Raw genomic sequence first — 23,630 nt, forward strand, 5'->3', positions numbered from 1 at the left:
CTCGCTGTAACACTTTAATTACGGTTTGGTTATTTTGTATTTAAAGCTCGCTGTAACACTTTAATTACGGTTTGGTAATTTTGTATTTACAGCTCGCTGTAACACTTTGATTACGTTTTGGTTATTTTGTATTTAAAGCTCACTGTAACACTTTAATTACGGTTTAATAATTTTGTATTTACAGCTCGCGGTAACACTTTAATTACGGTTTGGTTATTTTGTATTTACAGCTCGCTGTAACACTTTAATTACGGTTGGGTGATTTTGTATTTACAGCTCGCTGTAACACTTTAACTACGGTTTAGTTATTTTTTATTTACAGCTCGCTGTAACACTTTAATTATTTTTGGTTATTTTGTATTTAAAGCTCACTGTAACACTTTAATTATACGGTTTAGTTATTTTTTATTTACAGCTCGCTGTAACACTTTAATTATTTTTTTTTATTTACTAATAAAATAATGAAGAATAATAATCATTGATATTAATAGCTGGCTGTAACTCTTTGGTTACATTGCTCCAACATGAAATCCTTTAAAGTTAATTTTCATGAAAGATGATATTTAAACTATGATGTAAAAATAATATTACTGATTGAATTAAATTTCTAACTCAAGGAGTTATTATTTTCCATCAGATTCCTGTTTGTGACCGAAACATCAATATGGTGGAAATTTTCAGAGGCTACGCTTTCAGACATAATGAATGAACACCCGCGGTTATTTTAAGTGTTGATTTCTGTTTTCCAAAGGATGCATGCGCTGCCGATAGTGTATATTACTGAGGTATCTGGTTTTTTCCTTATTTTTTGTTTATCATATTATCACTGTCTGTTGCAGTGACATCAAAGTGTGACACGTGGTGTACATGGTAGACAGCATCCTTTTATCTACACTGGACGTCTCCGTATGGAAAGCAGAAATTTGAGTTTGATATTCCATAAACTTTAAGTTAGGTTGTGTTGTATCCGGATGCCACGGTTTAAATTGATATCATCATTTTTTTAAAGAAACTTATTTGACACACATTTTAATTATATTATCTATCTTTTTTTAATTACAATTATTTTTGGATATTAAAGGAATAGAAAAAGGATAAGTTCCTACCTAGAGTAATAAACAGGAATGGTGTAGAGGTTAAGCCGCTCGCCTTTCACCTAGCCGGGGTTTGATTCCCGACACGGACGTGAAAAGGTCAGGGTTTACCTGTCCGATCACGTGGGGTTTCTCCGGGCTCTCCGGTTTCCTCCCACACTAAGACCCTTAGCGCGCTTACATCCGGGCCATCGAGAGTGATTTATATAAGTTGTATAACTTCTCAATCGATGTAAAATAAATAAAGTTTATATTATATAAACAGGAAACCGTACCGTCTGAGGGGATTCACGACAGTCATGATGTTTCTTTGTGATAGAGATTGATCTGTCCTGTTCCAAAGATAGGGAAACATCCTATCAGTCTTTTGTTATAACAACCATATAAGTTTAAACTAAACTAAACAGAATCAATGCAATGTAACAATTCTACCGCGTATTTTTACATACATTGAGAAATACATCACAAGACCCGACGCTCACTACCTGAGGCAGATATATTACCTAGTGTTTTAGTTTAAGTTAAGGTTGAAAGGACAAAGCTCATCCATATACAGAAAATCATGACATTTTATGAAACGAAGTATTTCGTTTTAAAGTTCGATTTAAGTTTCTTAATATATCATATGAAATGAACACAAATTTAAGACACTCTTTTGAACATAACTACAATAACATAACATCATATCTCGAAGAATCTCAACAACAAAATAACTTTCAAAAATCAAGCGAAGGCAGCCTTTTTGTCACGAGATTCGGAAATCCTGACGTCACCACATTGATGACACGACGGGTTTTCAACCAAGGAAAATCGCTTCAGGTTATATTAAAATAGTGACATACTCGTATGCAAAACGACTCAATGTCAGAGTCACTGCATATTAGGGTTCGTCGTTCTCGAGTGAACGACAATAATTAGCATTTAAATAAAGATCTACATTTTGAAATTCCGTTTCGCATTGTAACTCTTATATCAGGAGTTCTGAAGCAATATATAAAGGGATTGATTAGAGAATTCACAGCCGTCAAAATTAGCGTCGCATGTCTTGTCGTTCTAGTAGTTCGTTTTAGTACACGAAAACCTTGCATTATGGATCCTAAGTTCAATGGTGTCACACAAATGAAAAAGTTAATAGTAATAATGATAATTGTGAATGTGCTTCTAGATCTCATTCTATTAACCCGGCTTTCCTTTTCACTGTTGCTCTGTTGATTGGTCTGATTTAGATCTTCTCTTGAACGATGTATTTTACCATTGGATACTCCTTTTGTAGCTGTTTTATTATTGCTTGTAGGTCCGACTTTAAAGTTACGTCCGTGTCTCTGTATAACCATAACCATTATTACACAGCATATCACAATTACACACTCAATACATGTAGATATAACACCGAATGCAGTACTAAAAAAGTTAAATTTGTCGCAGAAAATACTTTCAAGTTTACAAGTAACTATATGGTTCTTGGGGAATCCAAGAATGAAAAAGGTAAGAGACAATGATAAAAATAAGAATAGGAACATGGTACCCAGCATCCAGAAATATCTTCTTACGTATTCCGATGTGTATCTCCAAGACGGCCTAGCTAGCAAAAATGTTCGATCAATACATATTACGCAGACTTGTCCTAATGAGTTGAAGTAGATGAGCGCAAAAGAGTACATTCGGAAAAAGCAAGACGTATGACTTATTTTACTGTTCGGATCTACGAACGTAATTAGGATTGGAAACAAAGACAATCCAACGAGAAGGTCTGTTAATCCTAAGATAAGGAGATGTAAATTACGAGATTTCGGGTTTCGAAGTTTTGTAAATATTACAGCAATGATTGCTGGGATATTAACCAGCACTGTTGCCACCCCAACCACCAGCACTCCGACCTGGATCCACATCGGGGCAATATCTGTGTCGTAATCTGTGTAGTCACTGACATTCGATGGAATGGAGCAAGGATTCGCCATCTGTTAACAGAATGATAAGCAGAAAATGTAAATATTGTCTAGTACGGTATGAACTATCTTTGAAGTAAAATAAGTAACCACTTGCCTTTTTATGGAGCGCTCGCCCCTGTGAGGTAGGCTCTGGGTTCTGTCCCCTGGCCGAGACACACTAAAGTGGTAGTTTCTGCTCCTGCTTAGCGCTCAGCATAACGGGAGTGGGACGACTGGTTCGTCCATTGTAAGTATATTGTGACCGGGTTGAGTGTGTTGCCTAGTGTCTTCGGCGGCATACTTCAGTGATATAGCACTATAAAAAGGGCAACAGTTCCACTATACAACAAAACTCAACACGAACATACCGCAGTCTCCAAAAACACGCACCTCGCACGTCACACACGCTATACACTGCATAATGGGAGTCCGTACTTACATGACCCTAGCTTTTAATAGGACGTTAAAATAATCAAACAAACAGACAAACAAACAAAACATAAATTGAAGTAAAACGGTTTAACTCTTTTGTTTATTGTAATCATACTATTTTCTCGTCGACGTTATTTAGCATTTTTGTGTCTTACTGATGTTACGAATTTAAAGTCACTAGAGCCGAAGTCTCAAGTGTCTCAACTGACACTATTCTTATTTCCTTTTGTCCATCGTCGTGAGTCGTCCGGCTTGTGTTGTATGTCTGTTAACAATTACCATTTTGATTTTTTCTTCTCCAACGCTGCTCAAGGAGTTTGCCCAAACCTTTTGAGACACGATTGATTGTGAACTATGTTGCCCCATCCTGAGAGGTTGTAGGCTGGGAGGGTGACTTTTTGATGCTCATTGGCCTTTTGGTTGTGAAATCTTATCACCTATAAAGTACGTGATTTAATAACACGCAAAACACGCGAAATTTAATATGACTGTGATAAATTCCATAGTAGTTGGTTATCGTTTATGTGTACAAACACCAGTGTGTAAATTTTATTTTTATTTTTTATTATTTGATTCCGATTGGCTCTCAGCTTCAGGCTAATTTTCACAGCGCATTTTCTTTTAAATATCAAAGTATTTACTGTTTAACAGGTAGTTGCTTATTCAAAGTATTTAACAATACAATATTGGCTCTCTATTTATGCACTTTATTTTATGGCGGGAAGTTCTTACTACACATTGTATGGTGGTAAGTTTCAATGAATGAAGACGAGAAAATGGTCACCACTGTATTAATATAGAGTTAAAGAGATAAATAAAATCCCCTACGCGTGACAGTTGTTTATCATGTTTATCTAAACTATCGTTAGTTAATTTCCAATTTTAAAAGACACTAGCTAAAGCTCGTGTCTTTTCAAAATTTGAAAATTAACAAACTCAAGTTTGATAAACATGATAAACAACAGTCACTTGTTGGGGAACCTTTATATAGCTCATAATGGGTAGCCAATCTTCTTGTAGTAGAGCGGCTAGGGAAAAAATCATGCATTTTTGATACAAGCTTGAAACTTTGGCATGCGAGTAGCCTAGACCACCAAAACAATATCTAAACCGGGAATCATTACAAAATGCACCTACTTCCGGTTTTGTTCAAGATTGCCACCAGTTTAGTGGGTAAAACTTAACAAAGTAATGAAATAGCATGCTGCACATCACATTAAAAACATGAAACTTGACATGTTAGTAGCCAAGAAAACCAAAATAATATCAAAAGCGGGAGCCATGAGAAATTCAAATAATATCAACGAATCAATATTTTAACATCTTTTTTGTATTCATGTTTCGAATTTCACATAGTCGCATTTAAAAAAAACCGGAAATGGAATAAAATAATGAATGTATTTTACCCGTATATGTAAGTTGTGTCTCTGATAGAAACAATACGTAGTATTTTTATAAAAAATATTTGTGTTTTTGTAATGACAACTGTACTCCTCAACTGTTAATAAGGCTGCCATCTTGAAATTACCTGAAGTAGTTATTTTTTCAGTGGCTCACGATTTAAATCTTATTTTGATTGTCTTGGCTACTCAAATGCCAATTTTTATGTTTTTATAAAAACGTGCAGCGTTACTTCTCTAAGTTTCGCCTGCAAAAATAGCGGTCATCTTGAAAAATACCGGAAGTATATACCTTTTTCAATGGCTTCCCGTTTAATTCTGATTTAATTTTTGTCTTAGCTACTCACATGCCAAGTTCATGCTTTTATCGAAAGGTGCAGCTTGTTATTTCATTAGTTTTCTTAGTTTCACCACGAAAATGGCGGCCATCTTAAAAAATACCGGAAGTAGGCCCTTTTTGCGATGGCTCCCGCCCTGATTCTCCTTCAAATATGCATAACTACTTGCATGCCAAGTTTCGTGATTATTTGAAAAATTAAAATGCACGATTTTCCCATTTTTTGCCATATGCCGCTCTACTACTTTGGGTAGTCTGACAATTAAATCCAGATAATTCGTCTTCGTATAAACAAAGCAAATAGCAAATGGAATAAAAGAAATATCGGTATGTTATTTCCTGACGTGTTGCTTTATCTTATAACGCCAACACAGTGGTCAGAATCAGTTATAAATCATGTGTCTATTACGGTACAAAACAATCACTAACCGATATACAAATAGCACATGAAAGACAGAAACACCTGATATATGTTGCAGTACATGGTTGTAATTGCAATCCTTGTTCTTTAATGGCGTAAATATGAAGAGGCGAATTTAAATATCGTATTTTCGGGTACTAATTACGAGATTTCCGTTTGGCGAAAATAACCCATTCTACGGTAAACACATTGTTTTCCAATGTAAATCATCCGGTCAAAGTAAAATGGCTGAATGAATTCGCAACCCCCGCATTTTCGTTATATTCATATTCTTACTACAAATTGTACTAAAGATCTTCTCAGTATGCGTAATGAAAAGAAATTCAGCATTTGTAACAATATATTACCAAAATTCAGGTCACAATTTCACTCAGTCATTATTGGTAATACGTTGCATGATTGTCTCTATAGACAAACACATGTTATCCGGATTCCGATTGACTTATATAGAAAGGAAATTCGAAAGTTTTGCCTGTATTTCAATTAATACTTCTTAATTCATAAATAGTCATTAACTGGTGGTGTCTACGTAATGTGAAATTCAATATTTTGTTAAATGACTTGATATGTTTCTTGCCCAAATGTTTATGACACATCAATTATTTGAACTCATGTTAGATTGCCCGTGTCACAAATGCACAGTTCAAATCAAAATGGTTAGGTTTTTGATATAATAGTATGTATCAAAGAAAACGATACATGTCTAATTCAGATGTCAATTACTTACAGTTGGTAATTAAACAGTTAAAAAGGGGGAAAATCATGATTTTTTTATCCATACAATAATAGACCAATAAGCTGATAAAACATTTATTATTTAGATGGAAACTATCTAATAGTTATTTTATGAGTAACCGTAATGTCATTTATTTGATTCCAGAAAATAAAAAATACCATCAAATTTAACAATTTGGAAGGGAATGAAAACTGTGAAATAAATGTTTTATAATTTTTGTATGTACAACATTGAATATTATGTAATTTAGGCCATTCCAATTTGATTTCTCGTTCGTCGGATTTCACGCTCCTATTTACCGAAAATGAAAAATGTAAAATAATATTTTTACCGCCCCTCATTTTGTTGTCAAGGAATCTGACGATACCGGGCAATTTTGTTCAGGCTTCATTTCTATTTGCCAACGCGTCCTGATCACTCTGATGTTCGAATCATTTGCGCATTGTCTCTTCAAACACGCAAGCTTTTTACAAATATTTACAACAACACACATTTTGTCAAGTTTGCCGTCACAAAGCGCAGAGGTATGTAATAGAATGTAATAGGGACGCATAGATTTTAATAGTCAGTGTCCCGATTTTAGTCTGTTTTTGTCGATGTCCGCAACTCTTTTCATTCGAACTCGCCCTAACAACGGTGACCATGACGGGTGATTTGACTGACTGACTTACGAACGAGAAACGGCAATCCGGGATGACAATTGTATGATTGCAATCGGTAATTAATTAACACATCAATCAAGTCACTTATCTTAGACCCTGTCAGTGTGTATTTTGGCATGTAGCCCTCACAGTGCATGCAGTTACTTTTGCTAACGAGTTTTGACAGCATGAATGAGTAACATTAGTGACGATTCGTCTTCTATTCAATCGATAGATCTAGTAAATTATACATTTTGCTAAGATCGATCTTAACTTAATGTTACTAATGTTTTATTTCTAGACTTCTACGACAATAAATAAAATCCATTTGCCTGCATTTTTGTGCTGATAAGTTGCTTTTGAGTTTGATTTACCCAAAGCGTTTTTTGAAAAAACACTTTATTTTTGCTTCAAGAATATCAAATGAATTTGAAAAAAAAAATCTTTTAATGATATGAATGCTGATATAATGAAACTTTTGAGTCATACTGTCCATATATTTTTTATAGAATGGCAATAAAGAAATATTCTTTGTGTTTATCCTTTTTGAAGTTATATATCTCAGTTTAAGTATGAGCAGCTGAAAAAGCAACAGGCTAAAAAAATAGTCAGTTTTAAACATTTATTTTGTGCTGAGAAAGGATTTACATGTTGGGTGAGATTGTATCAGTTTAAATTATTTATCATTAATGCAAATAGATGGTTAAAATCATTTGCTTCTTTTGGTTCTTTAGTTTTTGCTGAATGCTCTATCAACAGTAACTTATTGACATTAATAAGGTAAAGTTTACTAAGTTAAAGCTTTCTTGACTATTTCTTTGAAGTATTTAACATTGCTATTCAATATTAAAATTGTCATGATTTGTCTTAAAATGGAAATTAAACATACCATGGCATGAAAGCAACACCTTAATCAGACTTCTTTGATACAGTTATGAATGTTGAACACAATATGAAAACAACAAAACACATATTTCAAAATAAAAACTTACTTATTAAGTGTTATTTCATTTAATGAACATAAAAGTCAAATAAAAATACTGTAAAAAATATTCGCTCGCACCAATTTTTGGCATTTTCAAAAAAAAATTTTTAATAAAAAATAAAAAAAATCGCTCGCTTGCTCCTATTTTAAAAATCCAAAATCCGAAGAAGACGAAATCAAATTGGATAGCCTAATTATCATTATTCGAGAAAAGTTAGGATTGAGAAAGAAATCTTACTGCTAAAACTGTTGTCACCACCAGCTGATCCCGAGTGTCTTGTTGCTGGCGGGTACACAGACCAGAGCTTGTTTTTACATGGATCGTAAAGAAATGCATATTTATACCAAACCCCCTGAGAGATACACCCATCGATCATATGTGTTTATTATTCGGTTACAGGTCAATAAAAGGACAAGCGTGTTGAGTTGAACAACGATCCTTTGGTTGTGGATTTTGACACCATGCTAGAAAATGTTTTCTGTGAGTAGTATAAGACGATGCGTATGTCATTGACAGTATATTTACTGTATATCTCTAGCATGTGATGTTTGTAGTAACACTTATCAATAATATAATCTTCTTTGTTTGCAAGACGAACGTATAAGAATATAATAAAACACTTGCCAAATATCATTACTATAAAGGTAGCGTTCATGTATCGGTAAACCATTTTATTAGCTTTGGTGTGTTTTTATTGGTAAGTTGATAAAATGTTAAATGTATTTTATGGGAGAGTTACACAATACGGCTGAGTATGTCTCCAGGCACAATCCCTGAAGTTATAGAGATAAGCCAAAAACTGTACAATATGTTGGGGAGAGAGAACTGTATAGAGGACTATTCATGAATTGCTATTCATCACATATAACACAGACAATGGTAATTCTATGTTGCCATTGTCTATATTGGATTGGGAACGGTTGAATGCATATACAAAGGCAAAACAAACTGGCTTATATTAGATATAAACGTGTACTTTATTAACACAAAAACTTGATATGTTTTAAGTAAGAGATAAGCTTCAAATTGTACAATATATTGCAGAGAAAACAGGAAAGTTCATAGTTACGTCTGTATACGTGTACGGCCACTCCTCACACCTGAAGTACAGAACATAGGAACAATTCTGAGAGCTTCTAAGCGAGTATTAGTTTAACAGATCACTTTGGCCTACAGCTTTCCAGAGACACATTATCCTAAACAGTATCATTCAAAATAGGCCTACTGACCTACGCACAGTCCGTACAAGAAAATCAAAGTTATGATTATAAAGAAATAAGTCGTCTGATCTTTATCGCGTTCGTAGACCGATACATCCACGAGAAACATTCAGCCGCACCATGAGCATACCATCTTAAGGCTATATCACAGTAACTTTCCACGGTTGAAAATAGAAATGGCGACTTGCTGCACTTCGGACCGTATCTCTATAGTAAATCGGGCAAAATTGTCAGTAAGATTATTTATATAAAAACAAAGCAATCATCGTTAATTTTAACTTAAAAAAGCAAATTTAAAAGGACAATTCACTCAGTCTAATTCTTTTACATAACCAAGAAGCAAAATATGACATAAATGTATTGTTCTACATTTCTTATGAAACATATAATATAAAATATTGACAAATTCCACGTTATTATTTAATATTTCAATTAATATCGTTGAAATATCAAATCATTGATCAATACGATTAAGCAGGTACAATATGGAAGATGTACCAATACCCGAGCCAAAGTTAGCACGTTAAACAAATCAACTACATAACCACTGAGAAGGTGATAAAGTGATTTTTAGGCAAGACAATTCACCTGATAAGGTAAACACACTACTGTCAGAGCGATTTGAGCAGTTCTAGACAAAAGTTACATTGCCCTACGAGCACCGGACAGGGTTCGGCATACAAGAAGTTCGACCACAATGTGTAATGGCGGACAGCGAGCGAGTTTGAACATCTACACACATGTCACAACCATGGGCTTTTCAGGCATATCACAGTAAAACCGACTGATCTAATTTCCATTAGAACTGATTTTTTTTCGATATATGTACACATTTTTATGTTCTCTTAGACTGAATTGTCCCTTTAATACATCTGCGTTGTTGCGTAGCTCACATATCCAAAATCTTGACTGCAAGGCGAACATAAAAGACAAATAGAAAAAAATAGGCCAAAGATTATTTCTATAGAAGTAATGTCCATCCAAAAATTAACTAATTTCCTTTTTATTGTTAAATTGACGAAAAACTAATATTTATTTCATTTGTAATCATACATTTATGATTCATAATTTATATTAAGATCTATGTTGTACGGTACAAACACATTGCTGTGAGGCTGCCATGATTCAAATAAGGTTTGTGATCGTATTTGCTTGGATATGTTTGGTGCCAATTAATTCATTACTAACATGTTATGAGAACGTCGCTTCAAAAATAATGATGGCGTCGAAAAAGAAACTTTTTTGGGCGGTTAATATTTTGCACTGTCAAAAATACACAATCATCCGTTGCTAGGGGGTTGCTACGAATTTGTCTATTGTTTCCTATTGTTCTAATTTTACCTGCCGTGTGATAGTGTAAAACACCAAATATCTCTAGACCAATCAGAATGCAGGATTCTCACTTAGGTTTAATTATATACATTATATTACACTAATAAACGAAATCGCTGGATATCAACGTTCGTCACAACGACAATATTTAGCATTTAAATAACTATCTACATTTCGAACTTCCGTTTTGCATAGTAACTCTTATATCAGGGGTTCTGAAGCAATATAAAGGGATTAGTTAGAGAATTCACAGTCGCCAAAATTAGCATCGCATGTCTTGTCGTTCTAGTACATGTAGCTGTTTCCAACAAATGGAAACCTTGTATAAGGAATCCTAAGCTTAATGGTGCCACACAAATGAAAAAGTTAAATGTAATAATGATAATTGTCAATGTGCTTTTAGATCTCATTCTATTAATTTGGCCTCCCTCTTCCCTGTTCCTCTGTTGGTTGATCTGACATCGATTTTCAGGATTGCGTTCTCTTGAAAGATGTATTTGATCATTGGCCACCCCTTTTGCAGCCGTATCAATAGTGTTTATGCACCCGACTTGCATCCGTATTTTACGTCCATGTCTCTGTAGAACTACTATCATTAATATACAGCATATCACAATCACACACTTAATAGTAGCAGCTATAAGACCGATGGCAGTAGCAAAATAGTGAAATTACTTTCAAGCTTACAAAAAAAATGCATGATTCTTAGGAAATCCAAAAATGAAAAAGCTCAAAGACATTGATACCAATATAAATAAAAACATGCTACTCAGCATCCAGAAATATCTTCTTGCATACTTCGATGTATATCTCCAAGACAGCCTAGCCAGCAAAAATGTTCGATCAATACATATTACACAGACCTGTCCTAAAGAGTTGAAGTAGATTAGCCCAAAAATGTACATGCGAAAAAAGCAGGACGTATGGCTTATTTTACTGTTTGGATCTACGAACGTAATTAGGATTGGAAACAAAGACAATCCAACTAGAAGATCTGTCAATCCTAAGATAAGAAGATGTAAATTGCGGGCTTGAGGGTTTCGAAGTTTTGTAAATATCACAGCAATGATTGCTGGGATATTAACCAGCACTGTTGCCGCTCCAACCACCACCACTCCGACTCGGATCCACATCGGGGTAATATCTGTGTCGTAATCTGTGTAGTCACAGAAGAAGAAAATGTATTCTTATTGCGTTATGGCCAGCATCATCCGTCATGCGTCATTCGCCGTGCGTCATATCCGTCGTAATTTATGTATCCTCATGTGACCTATTCTCCAAAACTGCTAAGAACCGTCCCTGAAATTTTGCCTAAAATGTTCTAAGACATAAGCATTATCATAATGTGGAATTACATGGGACTCAACCCAGGAGCTGTGCGCGGCCAAAGGAGGTAAATTCAACCAAATTTAACTCGATGATACGGTAGAATCCAATTATATGGCCCTAGCGTCTCAGATTTTCCACTGGGATTGGGATCAAATTCACTACAGTTTATATAAGGAAGCATATTTTGATCATGTCTTGTTCAATTTCCATAAAAAATGAGCCAAATTTGGTTAAAAGTAATTATAAGCCTAAGATAACATTTTAACATCTTATCTAGTTTGGTTCCAGGAGCCAGAGTGGTGTGGCTAAAATAAGACAAAATGACCCAAATTTCTATAACCTAAACAAATACTCTACATAGATTAAAAGATCAAATTAATAAAATCATTAATTTAATTATTTATTCATTCAACCAAGATAACAAACAGCCCGAAGGCTACTAGATGCTCTCCTCAACATATATCAAACAAATAATATGTACAATTACACAAAAGACATACAAATGTCGCACACTCACATATACACACTTTAGAGAGAAAGGGGGGAGACTAAGACACACAGAGAGAGGAAGGTGGGGATGGGGGAGAGTTCAGAATATGTATATATTCAAATACATGGTCAAATAATGCTTTGTTCTCAATTTCGTTTAGTGTTTCTAGGCGACATAAAATTATTTTGACAAGAACATTTGGCATGAGCTCTACAATGAGGTTGGAATTGACATTTGGAGCGAATATATGACAAACAGTGCGGAGCATATTGGAACGGATTCTGTTATATTTTGGACAATGTAAAAAGAAATAAATTTCATCTTCGGAGGAGTTTACGCAAAGGTCACAGAATTTGTTATTAGTTAACTTGTAAGAATATATATGTTTGTTTAGGACGCTTACTCCTATTCTTATTCTAGTGTAGTTGATTTTGCCTTTCCCGTGTCCATATGTATATAAATATTTTTTTTGTGGAGTGGATAGATTTGACAGTGCTAGAGAAAAGGACTTTAGTGAAGAGCTATTTCTTAATGTGTCAGGTAGATTGCTCCAGTCGCGTACTGATTTTGGAAAGAAGAATTGATGATAGAATGATTTTCTTGACAGGATAGGGAGAATAGTATTAGAATTTCTAAAGTTGTAGTTTTGTGTTCCACGAGTCTGAATTGGACAGATATTTTTCAGATATGGTGGACACAGATCATGGTTAACTTTAAATATCATTTTCAGTCTGCAATTTTTTCGTCTATCACTTAGTTTTTCCCATCCCAATTCACCCAACAGTTTAGTATATTTGGCTACCTTATAACCACCTGTGCATATTAATGCCGCACTACGCTGAACACTATCAATAAGGTCAGACTCTTGCTGACTACAGTTATCAAATAAAATATTGCCATATTCCATAACCATTCTTACCATAGTTTTATATAGTTATATAGTGTTTCTAGGCATGAACGTGGGATAATATAAGTTAATGCTTGCAAGATATTTGATATTCTGTTGGCTTTGACTACAATTTCTGAGATGTGAGAATGTCAGCTAAGGTTACCAGAAAGAAATATGCCCAGATGTTTATGGTTAATTACATGTTTAATTGGAATGTTATCAAGCAGAAGGTTCGGTTTATTAACAAATCTTTTTTTTAGAGAAAATAACAAATTCAGTTTTTTATGCGTTGAATATGACAAGCCATCGTTTCGCCCACTGAGACAGAGTAATTAAATCGTCGTTAAGTGTATTTACTGATTCGTTACTATTTATGGTTGATGAGAGAGAAGTGTCGTCAGCGAATAAGTTAATGTCAGATCAAATGCCTATATTGATATCATTTACATAAACTAAGAATAAGAGCAGTCCAAGGATCGAGCCCTGGGTGGACACCATAGTTAATATGTTTATGACCAGAAGATTGACCATTTAAGACTGCATACTGTTTTCTATTACAAAGATAACTTTTAAGCCAATAAAGCAAACTTCCTCTAATACCTATGTTTTCTAATTTGTGAAGTAAACCTTCGTGCCACACTTTGTCAAAAGCTTTTGAAAATACTGTGCAAACAGCCTCGCCATTATCTTTACTTTTATAAATGCTGTGGATTATTTTTAAAAATTGATTAATGGTAGAATAATTTCTTTTAAATCCAGAATTTGCTTTGATAAGAATGCTGTTTGCCACAAAGAATTCATAAATACGTTTGTATGCTATTTTTTTCAAGACATTTAGATATATTTGAAAGAAGTGATATTGGTCGATAGTTTTTAACATTATTTTTGCTATCATTTCATGAATAGGACAAATTTGAGCTGTTTTCTACAAAGTGGGAAAAATACCTGATCTGAGAGAAATGTGCCCAAACATGAATTAAAGATTGACAGCAATTTTTAAGAATGAAATTTCCTATGCCATCTGGCCCTGTTGCCTTTTTGGGGTTAAGCGAGTTACATACCTCTTCGGAGTGGTTTGTACGGTACTAATTACAGTTATTATTTACATTAGTTTGGGGTAGTACTGGTTTCTCAATATTATCCGGGATATTACATTGATCAGAGAAGTATGTGTTAAATAGATCTGCCTTATTAGTATCATCGTGCATATAGTGATTGTTTTCCATTAAAGGAGGGATAGTATGATCTCCATTTTGCCCAGAGATTTAGTAATTGACCAGAAAAGTTTAGGATTGGTATTTCTGTTAGATAGTTTAGTAATGGTGGACTCTTGCCAACGTTTAAGTGCATCGCGTTTTACCCGAAGTGCTTCCCTACGTGCTACCTGGAACCTGAAATTGTCGAAGTCTTTACCTGTTTTTTGAAATAATTTGAAAAATCTATCTCTAGTCCTAAAGGCTCGACGTACTTCGTTTGTTAACCACGGTTTGTCGCGAGGACAAATATTGACTATTTTATTTAGTATAAATGTTTTGCACGTATATAAGATAAACTTGTTTACATTTTCAATTAAATCATCTAAAAAATCAAAAACACCAAAGACCATATCGACATGGGTATAACATGCATTGTTCAAACAATAGATATCAGCAGTTTTGTAGTCTTATATGGTTCTCTGATATGACTGAGGCTTTAGAACATAATATTTCAGTTAATAGGAAATAGAACTATGATCAAGATTACAAAGTGGTGATTTTATATCAACGTTTGCCACCATGTGGCAACAAAAATAAGGTAAAGTATATGTGATGAATTTGCTCTAAAATGGGTAGCTTTGTTAATTAATTGTAAAAAAATATTTTTGATCGCAATATCAAAACGACGATGTCCGAGTTCACTAGTCACGTGCTGGTCATCCCAGGAAATACATCTATCATTCAAATCACCAGTACTTACATGTATGATTTTTACGGGTTTTCGGACTGCATGATCTGGAAAGTGTCAGAGAAATAAGATAAGAAGTCGTTTTTAGTGCGGGCATCCTGGATAGGAAGACGATATATTGTATTAAATAAGATATTTCCTGTCTGATGAGTTATTTCGATATGACAAGACTTTCGATATTTGGGGATCCTAAGCCTAGCCGACGTTTGCATTTAATGGTATTACGGGTATATATAGCTACATCTCCACCATGTCTATTTCTGTCGTACTGTAAAGGTTAAAGTTTTCTAATTGAAGAATAGATATAGCTATGATGTCATACATAAAGTGATTGCAGAAAACGCTATCAATTTCATCTAACTTATAAAAGCGACTCTTTCTTTCATCTGTGGTGGCCAAAATACTTCGTGCATTTATGTGACAGATAGATAGATAGTCAGTTTTATTAGGACCGGGGTTAGGCTGGACGTCCCCATAAGTGAGGAGAAGAAGAAACAATAGGTAGCATATGAAGAGTAAAACACTAACAGAAGCAGGGTGAATACAGCTATGTGAGGATTTAAAACGCGGTTTGCACCGTACATTAACGCTTGTTATAAAAGAATAACAGCTCCAAATGCCAATCGTGTACCTGTATTGCTCGAGACAGATCATTACAAAGAGGGGAGTAAAAGGGTAAGGACAAAAAGGAAGTAAGGGAAAAGTTCGAGATCGAGTGATAGATCGGACGAAATAGGGAAAAGATAAGTAGGCGTATATGATGTAGGACAGTACATACTGAACATGCTTACCACTTCCAATGCAGTTTGAAATACAATTTGATACCACAATAAACAGTGGAAAATGTAGATTTAGATACAGGGATTATGAATTGCTTACATCCCAAAAATTACTTTACAATTGACATTTAGCTATGACACTGACGACACAGACTCTTTTATCCATACAAAGCACAAACGTTAAACGCACGACCTTAACATTACTGCTTAGTATTTATACATTTGCAAATCAGACAAACAGACAGTAAAGTTTTTCTTACTATTTATCAAAAAGATGTTAGCGCGATGGGATTTAGATTATCCGACATGATATTGGGTCAGATATTTTGAATACATGCACGATATGAAGCAAAAATGTAAGGTATCATACAAAACTGAATCTACCACTACGCGTTTAAGATAGTAGACACCGTGGTGTATTGACGATTAAAATGTCAAATATATTATTATCTCTGAATCTCTATTATTTCTGAATTATAAAAATAATGAGGCAGCGAAGTTACCCCTTCATATACAATTCATGCGTTGATGTTTACCACTAACAATGCAGCTTGAGATACAATTTGATACCACAATAAACAATGGAAAATATAATATATAGATTTAGATACAGAGATTGGAAAATTGTTTAAATCCCCAAAATGCATTACTTTAAAATTGACATTTAGCTTTACAACTGACGATAAAAGCAGCGAAGTAACACCTTCATACATAATTCAGATGCGTAAATCTAATTCTTCATAATTGCAACTGTGCCCTGGTCATCAAAAACAAACGTGCATAGCTCATATGACTATTTAATTCTGTATCAGAACTCAAGTGGTTGTTATGACACCTGTGAAATACTGGAAATACGTATGGCTTGGGTCCTGTAGTCATTCCGTCATTTTTCGAAAATTGTTATTAGGGCGTTTCAGCAATTTTGAAAAGATCAAATATTGTTTTCGCTAATTTCTTATTGTTATTCCTTTATTTGGAGACACTGCCAGTTAATTAGTAAAGTAAAGGTTTACATTATGTATAGTATGTTGTGAGGTAGGGTGCGAAGGTGTCATATGAAAAAAAATAAAGTAGGTAAAGATTCAAATATGGCCGTTATGACCTCACTTCCGGTTTTAAATTTTTGTCAATAGCTCGTTAAGAGTTTGGCAAAATACTAAAAAAACAGTTTTCTGTGAAATGACAACTTCTGATCGGAAATAAGAGTCAAATTTCAAAATTGCAATTTTTTTAAGAAATCATTTGAAGGACAATATTCTTCTCAAGTTCTAGGAGACCCATAGACCTAATATTAGGTATGTAGCATGCTGTCATTAATGACTACCACGTTTGTTAATATGAAAGACCTTGACCTATATAACTTTCAGAGCGTGAATTGATATGTCTCTTGCCTGAATGTATATGGCTTATCAAATAATTTTATACATACTCTATATTTAAAAAAATCATATACTTGTACTATTATAGCCACTAGGGTAACATAACGATGAATGTCTGATCCAATTGAGATAAGGTTGGGGTTATGGGGTGACAATTAATTTAATATATGATTACATTTAATATTTACTAATTTCATGAAAGCATTATTATTATTATTATCATTATATATATAACATGTTTAAACTTAATTGTTCTGTCATAAATTTTAACCCCCCCCCCCCAAAAAAAAAAAAAATACTTAAATTATTAAATTAAATTGACTCCATTTCCTAATTTTCAAGGAAATGAAATCTATGAAGTAGATGTTTTATGTACAACATTAAACCTTATGTCATTCATTATTATTATTAATATTCATGAAAATGTTAGATTGAGAAAGAAATCTTACCGCGTAGTCTGTTGTTACCACCTGCTGATCCTGAACCTCTTGTTGCTGTTGAGAACACAGAGCAGAGCTTATTTTTATATGGATCGACAGTAAAACGACAAGCGTGATTAGTTGAAAAACGATTCTAAGCTATGGATTATAAAAAAAAAACAAGCTAGGTAATGTTTTCTGTGCGAATATCATTTCAGGCATATAATATATCCTACGTAGTATAATAAAATGCTGGTATTTCTTACAGGGTAGAATAATTGTATATATCTAATACGTGTGATGATTGTAGTTACTTTTACAAAAAAATAACCTCAATTGCCAAAATCTTTCACGATTATTTTCATTCTTTTTGTCCTAAATTTAGTAGAAATATGTTAAAATTCCAGTTACTTCCTAATTTTTCCATCGCGAAATTATCGCAGGAACGTCGCTATGAGTCAAAATTGATGACGTCATCTACAATGCCCGCTGCGGTTACGTGGCATTTCTTGATAACGCTACGCAAATGTCTAGCACGTGTCAACTGTATCACCCCTCCGTGTAAGAGAGAGTTTTTGTTTCCCTAGCAACCACGTGATATCTCTGTAAAGAATGGGAGAAAAGGAAAGCTACGCCAAAATAATTTGTAAAAAAATAGCATCCACCCAAAAGTCACTTCATTTGCTTCCGTTGCTTTTAGTTGATATTTAGCATTTACTCTTTAATTGGTTATAATTGAAATTAATAATAGTATTTCTGTTGTCAATACAAATATATTGTTGTAAAGCTGTCATGATTTAGATTAGGCATGTCATTGTATCTGCTTTGAAGTAACTGTTGCTAAGTCATTCATCATCAATGATACTTATACTTTTTATGTCATATGAAGAAATCAATATTTTTTATTTTATGTGTATAAGGACCTTTGCATTAATAGCGATACGTAAAATTGTTTCAAAGAATATTGCTACTTTAGTTGATTTTGAAAGCCATAATGCTCATATTTAATGTTATGTCGAGTTATTAAAAGTATGATTACAAAATGTAGGTGCGAGCTGCGTGTAATATAAATGATAAGTAATTAGCTGTCAATGGAACATACTGAACCATAGTAACGGGCAGACATTTCATGTGGCATCTATATTGCCTCAAAACGTTATGGCTGTAATAAAATCATACACATGTAACGTGTTTCCTGAAAGTGAGAGCAGTGTTTATTGACCCTAAGAACTAACTTTGCTGATAATGGGTTACGTTCCGCTAATTTTCGATCTGTTCTATCAACCTCTGTCATATTATGCTATTCATTATAAATATGGCTTTCTGTCTCGTGGTTATCTTAACTCGGGTAGATTTGTACTAACCGATAGAATCTTACATGAGTGAACGATTTTGGCTTGTCATCCTGAGGCCTGCCGAGGGTTGACGGTCAAAATCTTTCAAAAGGGTTGGGATATCATTTTCTCCCTTACTTCACAGGGATATCCCGCTGTTGCTACGGGGAAGATATCTCTATCTTACACAGGGGGGTGTAAGACTGCTCACACGCGCTAGACAATAACGTGACGTCATCAATACATGCGGCGTAGCTGCGGCGCGCATTGTAAATAACGACATTCCTGCGATAATGGCGCGATGAAAAAGCTGGAAACCAAGTGGAATTTCATCATTTTTTCTACTAAGTATGGGAGAAAAAAGAATCAAATATGGGTCTGTGAAGTGGACAGGGATATCTCAACCCGAGTGAAAGATTTTGGCCGGTCAACCCGAGGCTTGCCGAGGGTTGACGGCCAAAATCTTTCACGAGGGTTGATATATCCCTGTCCACTTGACAGACCCATGTAAGATTCTATTAGTCCACCTGACAGACCTATGTTTGATTCTTTATTTCATTCCCAAAACGCCGCCATCATAATAGGAACGTCGCAATGCGTCAACATTAATTATGCACGTCAATGTCTAGTACGTTTGAGCTATCTTTTCTCTAGCCCGGTAAAAGACAGAGTTATCGTATGCCTAACAACCGCGGAATAACCCTGTTAAGCATTGAAGAAATTACCGAACCCACCATAGATAAACTTACCGTCACAGATACAATAGTTTTAGCCAGACTATGGTCATCAATAGATAATTAATTGCTCAATAAATATAACGTTGAACTTCAATGTTGCGATGAAATAAGTTGCGAAGAGAACCATGACCTCATTATGTTCTTATATTTAACAACATATCGATCATCTGAAACAAGATAGGAATTTTAACACTTTCTTTCTAAGGCACGTTGAAATCTATCATTTAAAGGTAGGTTTCGCCCAATGAAATATAATGACTACGAAATTGAAATTTATCCTGTACATAAATATACTCTTCAGACCATTTTCAATGCATACAGCGAACAATACAGGTGGTATGTTGCCTAGCTTGACCAGGAAAAATCTCATCTAAAAATACAGCGAAGTCAAGCTTTACATAGAACATGACGTATTTTTTCCAAAACGAGACCGCATCAACAAACGAAAGCGTGCAACAAAATGTCAGATAGCAGCGACAGTCTTGACAGGATATGTTTAGTAAAAAATGATAACAACTCGAAGTGCGATGGATTGTTTATACATATCATATAATCTAAAATACTTAGTTTAGTATACCTAGCTTAGTATATCAAACATATATGTAGTTAGTCTGCCACTGCATGTCCGAGGAAAAGCTTACCGCGTGCAACACGAGTCCAACAGAATCCGGGCAATCTCCGCATGAGCTGCGGCTTCTGTTTCTTCTTTTGCTACATACCATCTCTGACTTTCATTCCCTAGAAATATCCTTGGGTGCAACCGATTTCATTCTGATTTCCCACTCTGATTTTGTTGCCGATTCAGATACCTTTTTTTCTCGCACTTTTTCGTTCAGCCATTTTGTTTACTTTTAGTACGCAACGCAACAATGCGCTGCGCGAAACTTCGACAAACCAATCCATCGCAATTTTATTTGCGTACTATCCAGTCAGTTTGACATCGTAATAAATCAAGGATTTCCTAAATTTTTTTCACGACAATTTTTTTTCCAATATCATACGCATAGAGAAATTGAATGAGATATGGTTAGTATGTTTTTTAATATATTTTTTTTTCGTTTATCGCATTTTTGCAACAAAAATATTTATTTGGTTGGGCCAAACCTACCTTTAAATGTGACTTTTAAACAGGACGTTAGAATCGTTAAAGCATACAATTTCTTGGTTTCTGTGCGATAAATTTGATGTTTATTATCCGATTTTAACCCAATGTTGTATATTGCTTGATATCAATAAGATCTATTATATAATGGGTTTGATACTGGTCAAAATCCGTCAATATTTGCAAGGGATACAGGACCTTAAAATCATCAAAACTGATAATGTATGGGTTTCAACTCAATAACTTTTATATTTTTTATCCGCTTTCAACCAAATTGTGTGTATTGTTTTATATCAATGAAATCGCACTCAGATGGGTTTAATACTATTAAAAATTCATCAATTCTTGCAAAGATTTACGGGTCTTGATAACTGTTTTACTCTTTTCAACTGTAAATAACAATTTTTGGGATGTTTTAAACGGCTGCACAGCCGACACATCCACTTCCGTCGAACACATGTTCAAGAAAAATGGTTACAGAACATATTTTTTGTAAATGAGAATAACAGTCAGAAAAAAAATCATAATACTGTTTTAATTAAGTATGTATTACTTAGCACCAATATACTCCAAGCAGATACAATGGCAAGCTTGATTTAAATCATGAACATTTTAGAATATATCTTAATTGTACAAAATGAAGTACTAATATAGATTTTGATATCAAATGCAAATTATCATATGAATACAAAGATGGGGTTCAAAATCCGCCCATGTGCCGTTTTTTTCAATTTTTTAGGTCTAGGCAAATAACTACTTTTTATGTGCTTTTTATCCGTTTTGTATGTTTTAAAATACATTTAAAGGGCTTAAAATGATGTTTTCTAATATACTTTGGGTATGTGGCAAGGGGACTCCTTGTGCCCATCCTTTGACGTATTTTTTTTTTTTTATTTATTTTTGTTAATAAAAGATATTTCATTCTTTATTTTATATCTATTTATAGTGATAATCACTAATTATTTTTACTTCAAAGTGATTTTAAAGGGAAAAAATCAATTTTTGTCTTGAAAAAAAATGTATTGTATTGGTTTTGCTCGAAATATTTGGCATGTTATCAATTTCATCCACACTTTTAAAACATTTAAAGCATACTAAAGGTATAATCTTATAATAGATACTTTTTCAAAAACATTGATATTCGGGAAAATAACATTTCATAGGGTGAACTGTAGCGAGGGGAATTTTCCAAAAATTCGATATTTGTCCTAGATGACTGTAACTATGAAATTGATCATATACACCATACTAATAGTCCAGTAAAGATAGGGTGTTACCCCAAAATAATTGCAACAGAATTTTTTCTTTGTTTTTCATACCGATCTGACTTTGATTTATACAAGAAAAAAAGTCGCCACAAATGAAAATTTGGGAACGTGTTTTTCTTGACCCCCAAAAACTCCAAAAAAATAGGGATATTTGCATAATTTGCAAACTTTGAAGCCAAATATAAACTTACATGGTTATCATGAGATACAAGAAAATTAATGTATGGCAAGAACGTTGTAAGGACAGCACAGATTGCCAAAAACATAAGTTGAAATCAACATAGGGAAAAAGTATGACAACAAGAAAATTGCATATTATGTCCTTGTAATTTGGGGTTTTTGCCTTTTCCAAGGACATTTTGAAGTTCAAATTGAATAATATGTCTTTTTCATTCAAGAATTATTCAGTAAGTACCGTCTCAAGTGTTTAGATAGTTATTAATTCAGATTCTATGTAGGCTATACTCACCTAAAAGAGACTACTATATCAAGATATCCCCAAATATAAAAGATGTGAAGTCGATCAAATCCTCATTTAGTGCCAAATTGACTTAACTTCTCTAATTGGCTAATTCCTTAGGTTGAAATGTCAAAAATGTGAATATCTATTTTGTGACTAATCAGATTGCAAAATCCCTTGGCAGATATTATCACCATAATGGAGCGCTCTTTATAAAGTGATATTGAAGTTTCTTTTTTATCAAATATTTGCATAGGTCAGTTTTTCATTTTTCCATAATGGAACCGGATGGGGGTTATATAATTTTCAATGAGATAAAGGAATAAAATGAAAGTTCAAGATCAATTTTATAGCTGAAAATCATCACAGTTCTGATTTATTTACTGGCAAAATTTTATGACAAACGAATAAAGCATATTCGAAAAATTAAGATTTTTGTATTGCAGATTTATGGACATATTTTGGTATTCAACCAAATTAACGTGATAGGAGGTTTTTACTACTAAATAAGATGTGCATTTTTATACCATTTTTACAAAAAATGATCAAAATAACAAGTACAAAATATACAAAAAGGATATAACATATTTGGAAGCATTTGCTTTTTTATTTTCCGAAATATTAACTACCAAAATGGGTGTTTTGCCAAAACTCTTAACTATAAAAACACTTCAAATTGGCACGATCAGTCAACTTGACATGTTAATATTTAGGTTTTTTTTCCAGCTAATGTATTATCGATCATGCATTAATATCAAAGAAAATGTAATTCTTTAAGGCATAAAACATAAACTGATATAGTTGAGGGTAAGATTTTATAAATGTTTGCATCTAAAAAGAACAAAAACGGTAATGCTAGCTAAATTCAAAAGTTTTTGAGCCGTTTTCATCCTTCTTTATTTCTTGGTTTGACTGAAATTATTGTATCATTTCAACTTATTTGTACTAACCTAACGTTTGTCTTACTATATAC

General features: G+C 33.8%; 1 protein-coding gene and 1 pseudogene across 1 annotated transcript; both read right to left on the reverse strand.

Moving 5' to 3' along the window:
• Nucleotides 1–2,008: 2,008 nt before the first annotated feature.
• LOC138309664 (cannabinoid receptor 1-like) lies at nt 2,009–3,052 on the reverse strand. The gene has a single exon (XM_069250880.1). It carries the CDS (start codon nt 3,050–3,052, stop codon nt 2,009–2,011), a length of 1,044 nt encoding a protein of 347 aa, XP_069106981.1.
• A 7,623-nt stretch (nt 3,053–10,675) lies between these two features.
• LOC138309666 (uncharacterized) lies at nt 10,676–13,259 on the reverse strand (annotated as a pseudogene).
• Nucleotides 13,260–23,630: the final 10,371 nt, after the last annotated feature.

This window comes from Argopecten irradians, chromosome 15, assembly GCF_041381155.1.
Source record: "Argopecten irradians isolate NY chromosome 15, Ai_NY, whole genome shotgun sequence".
NCBI classification, from domain to species: Eukaryota; Metazoa; Mollusca; class Bivalvia; order Pectinida; family Pectinidae; genus Argopecten; species Argopecten irradians.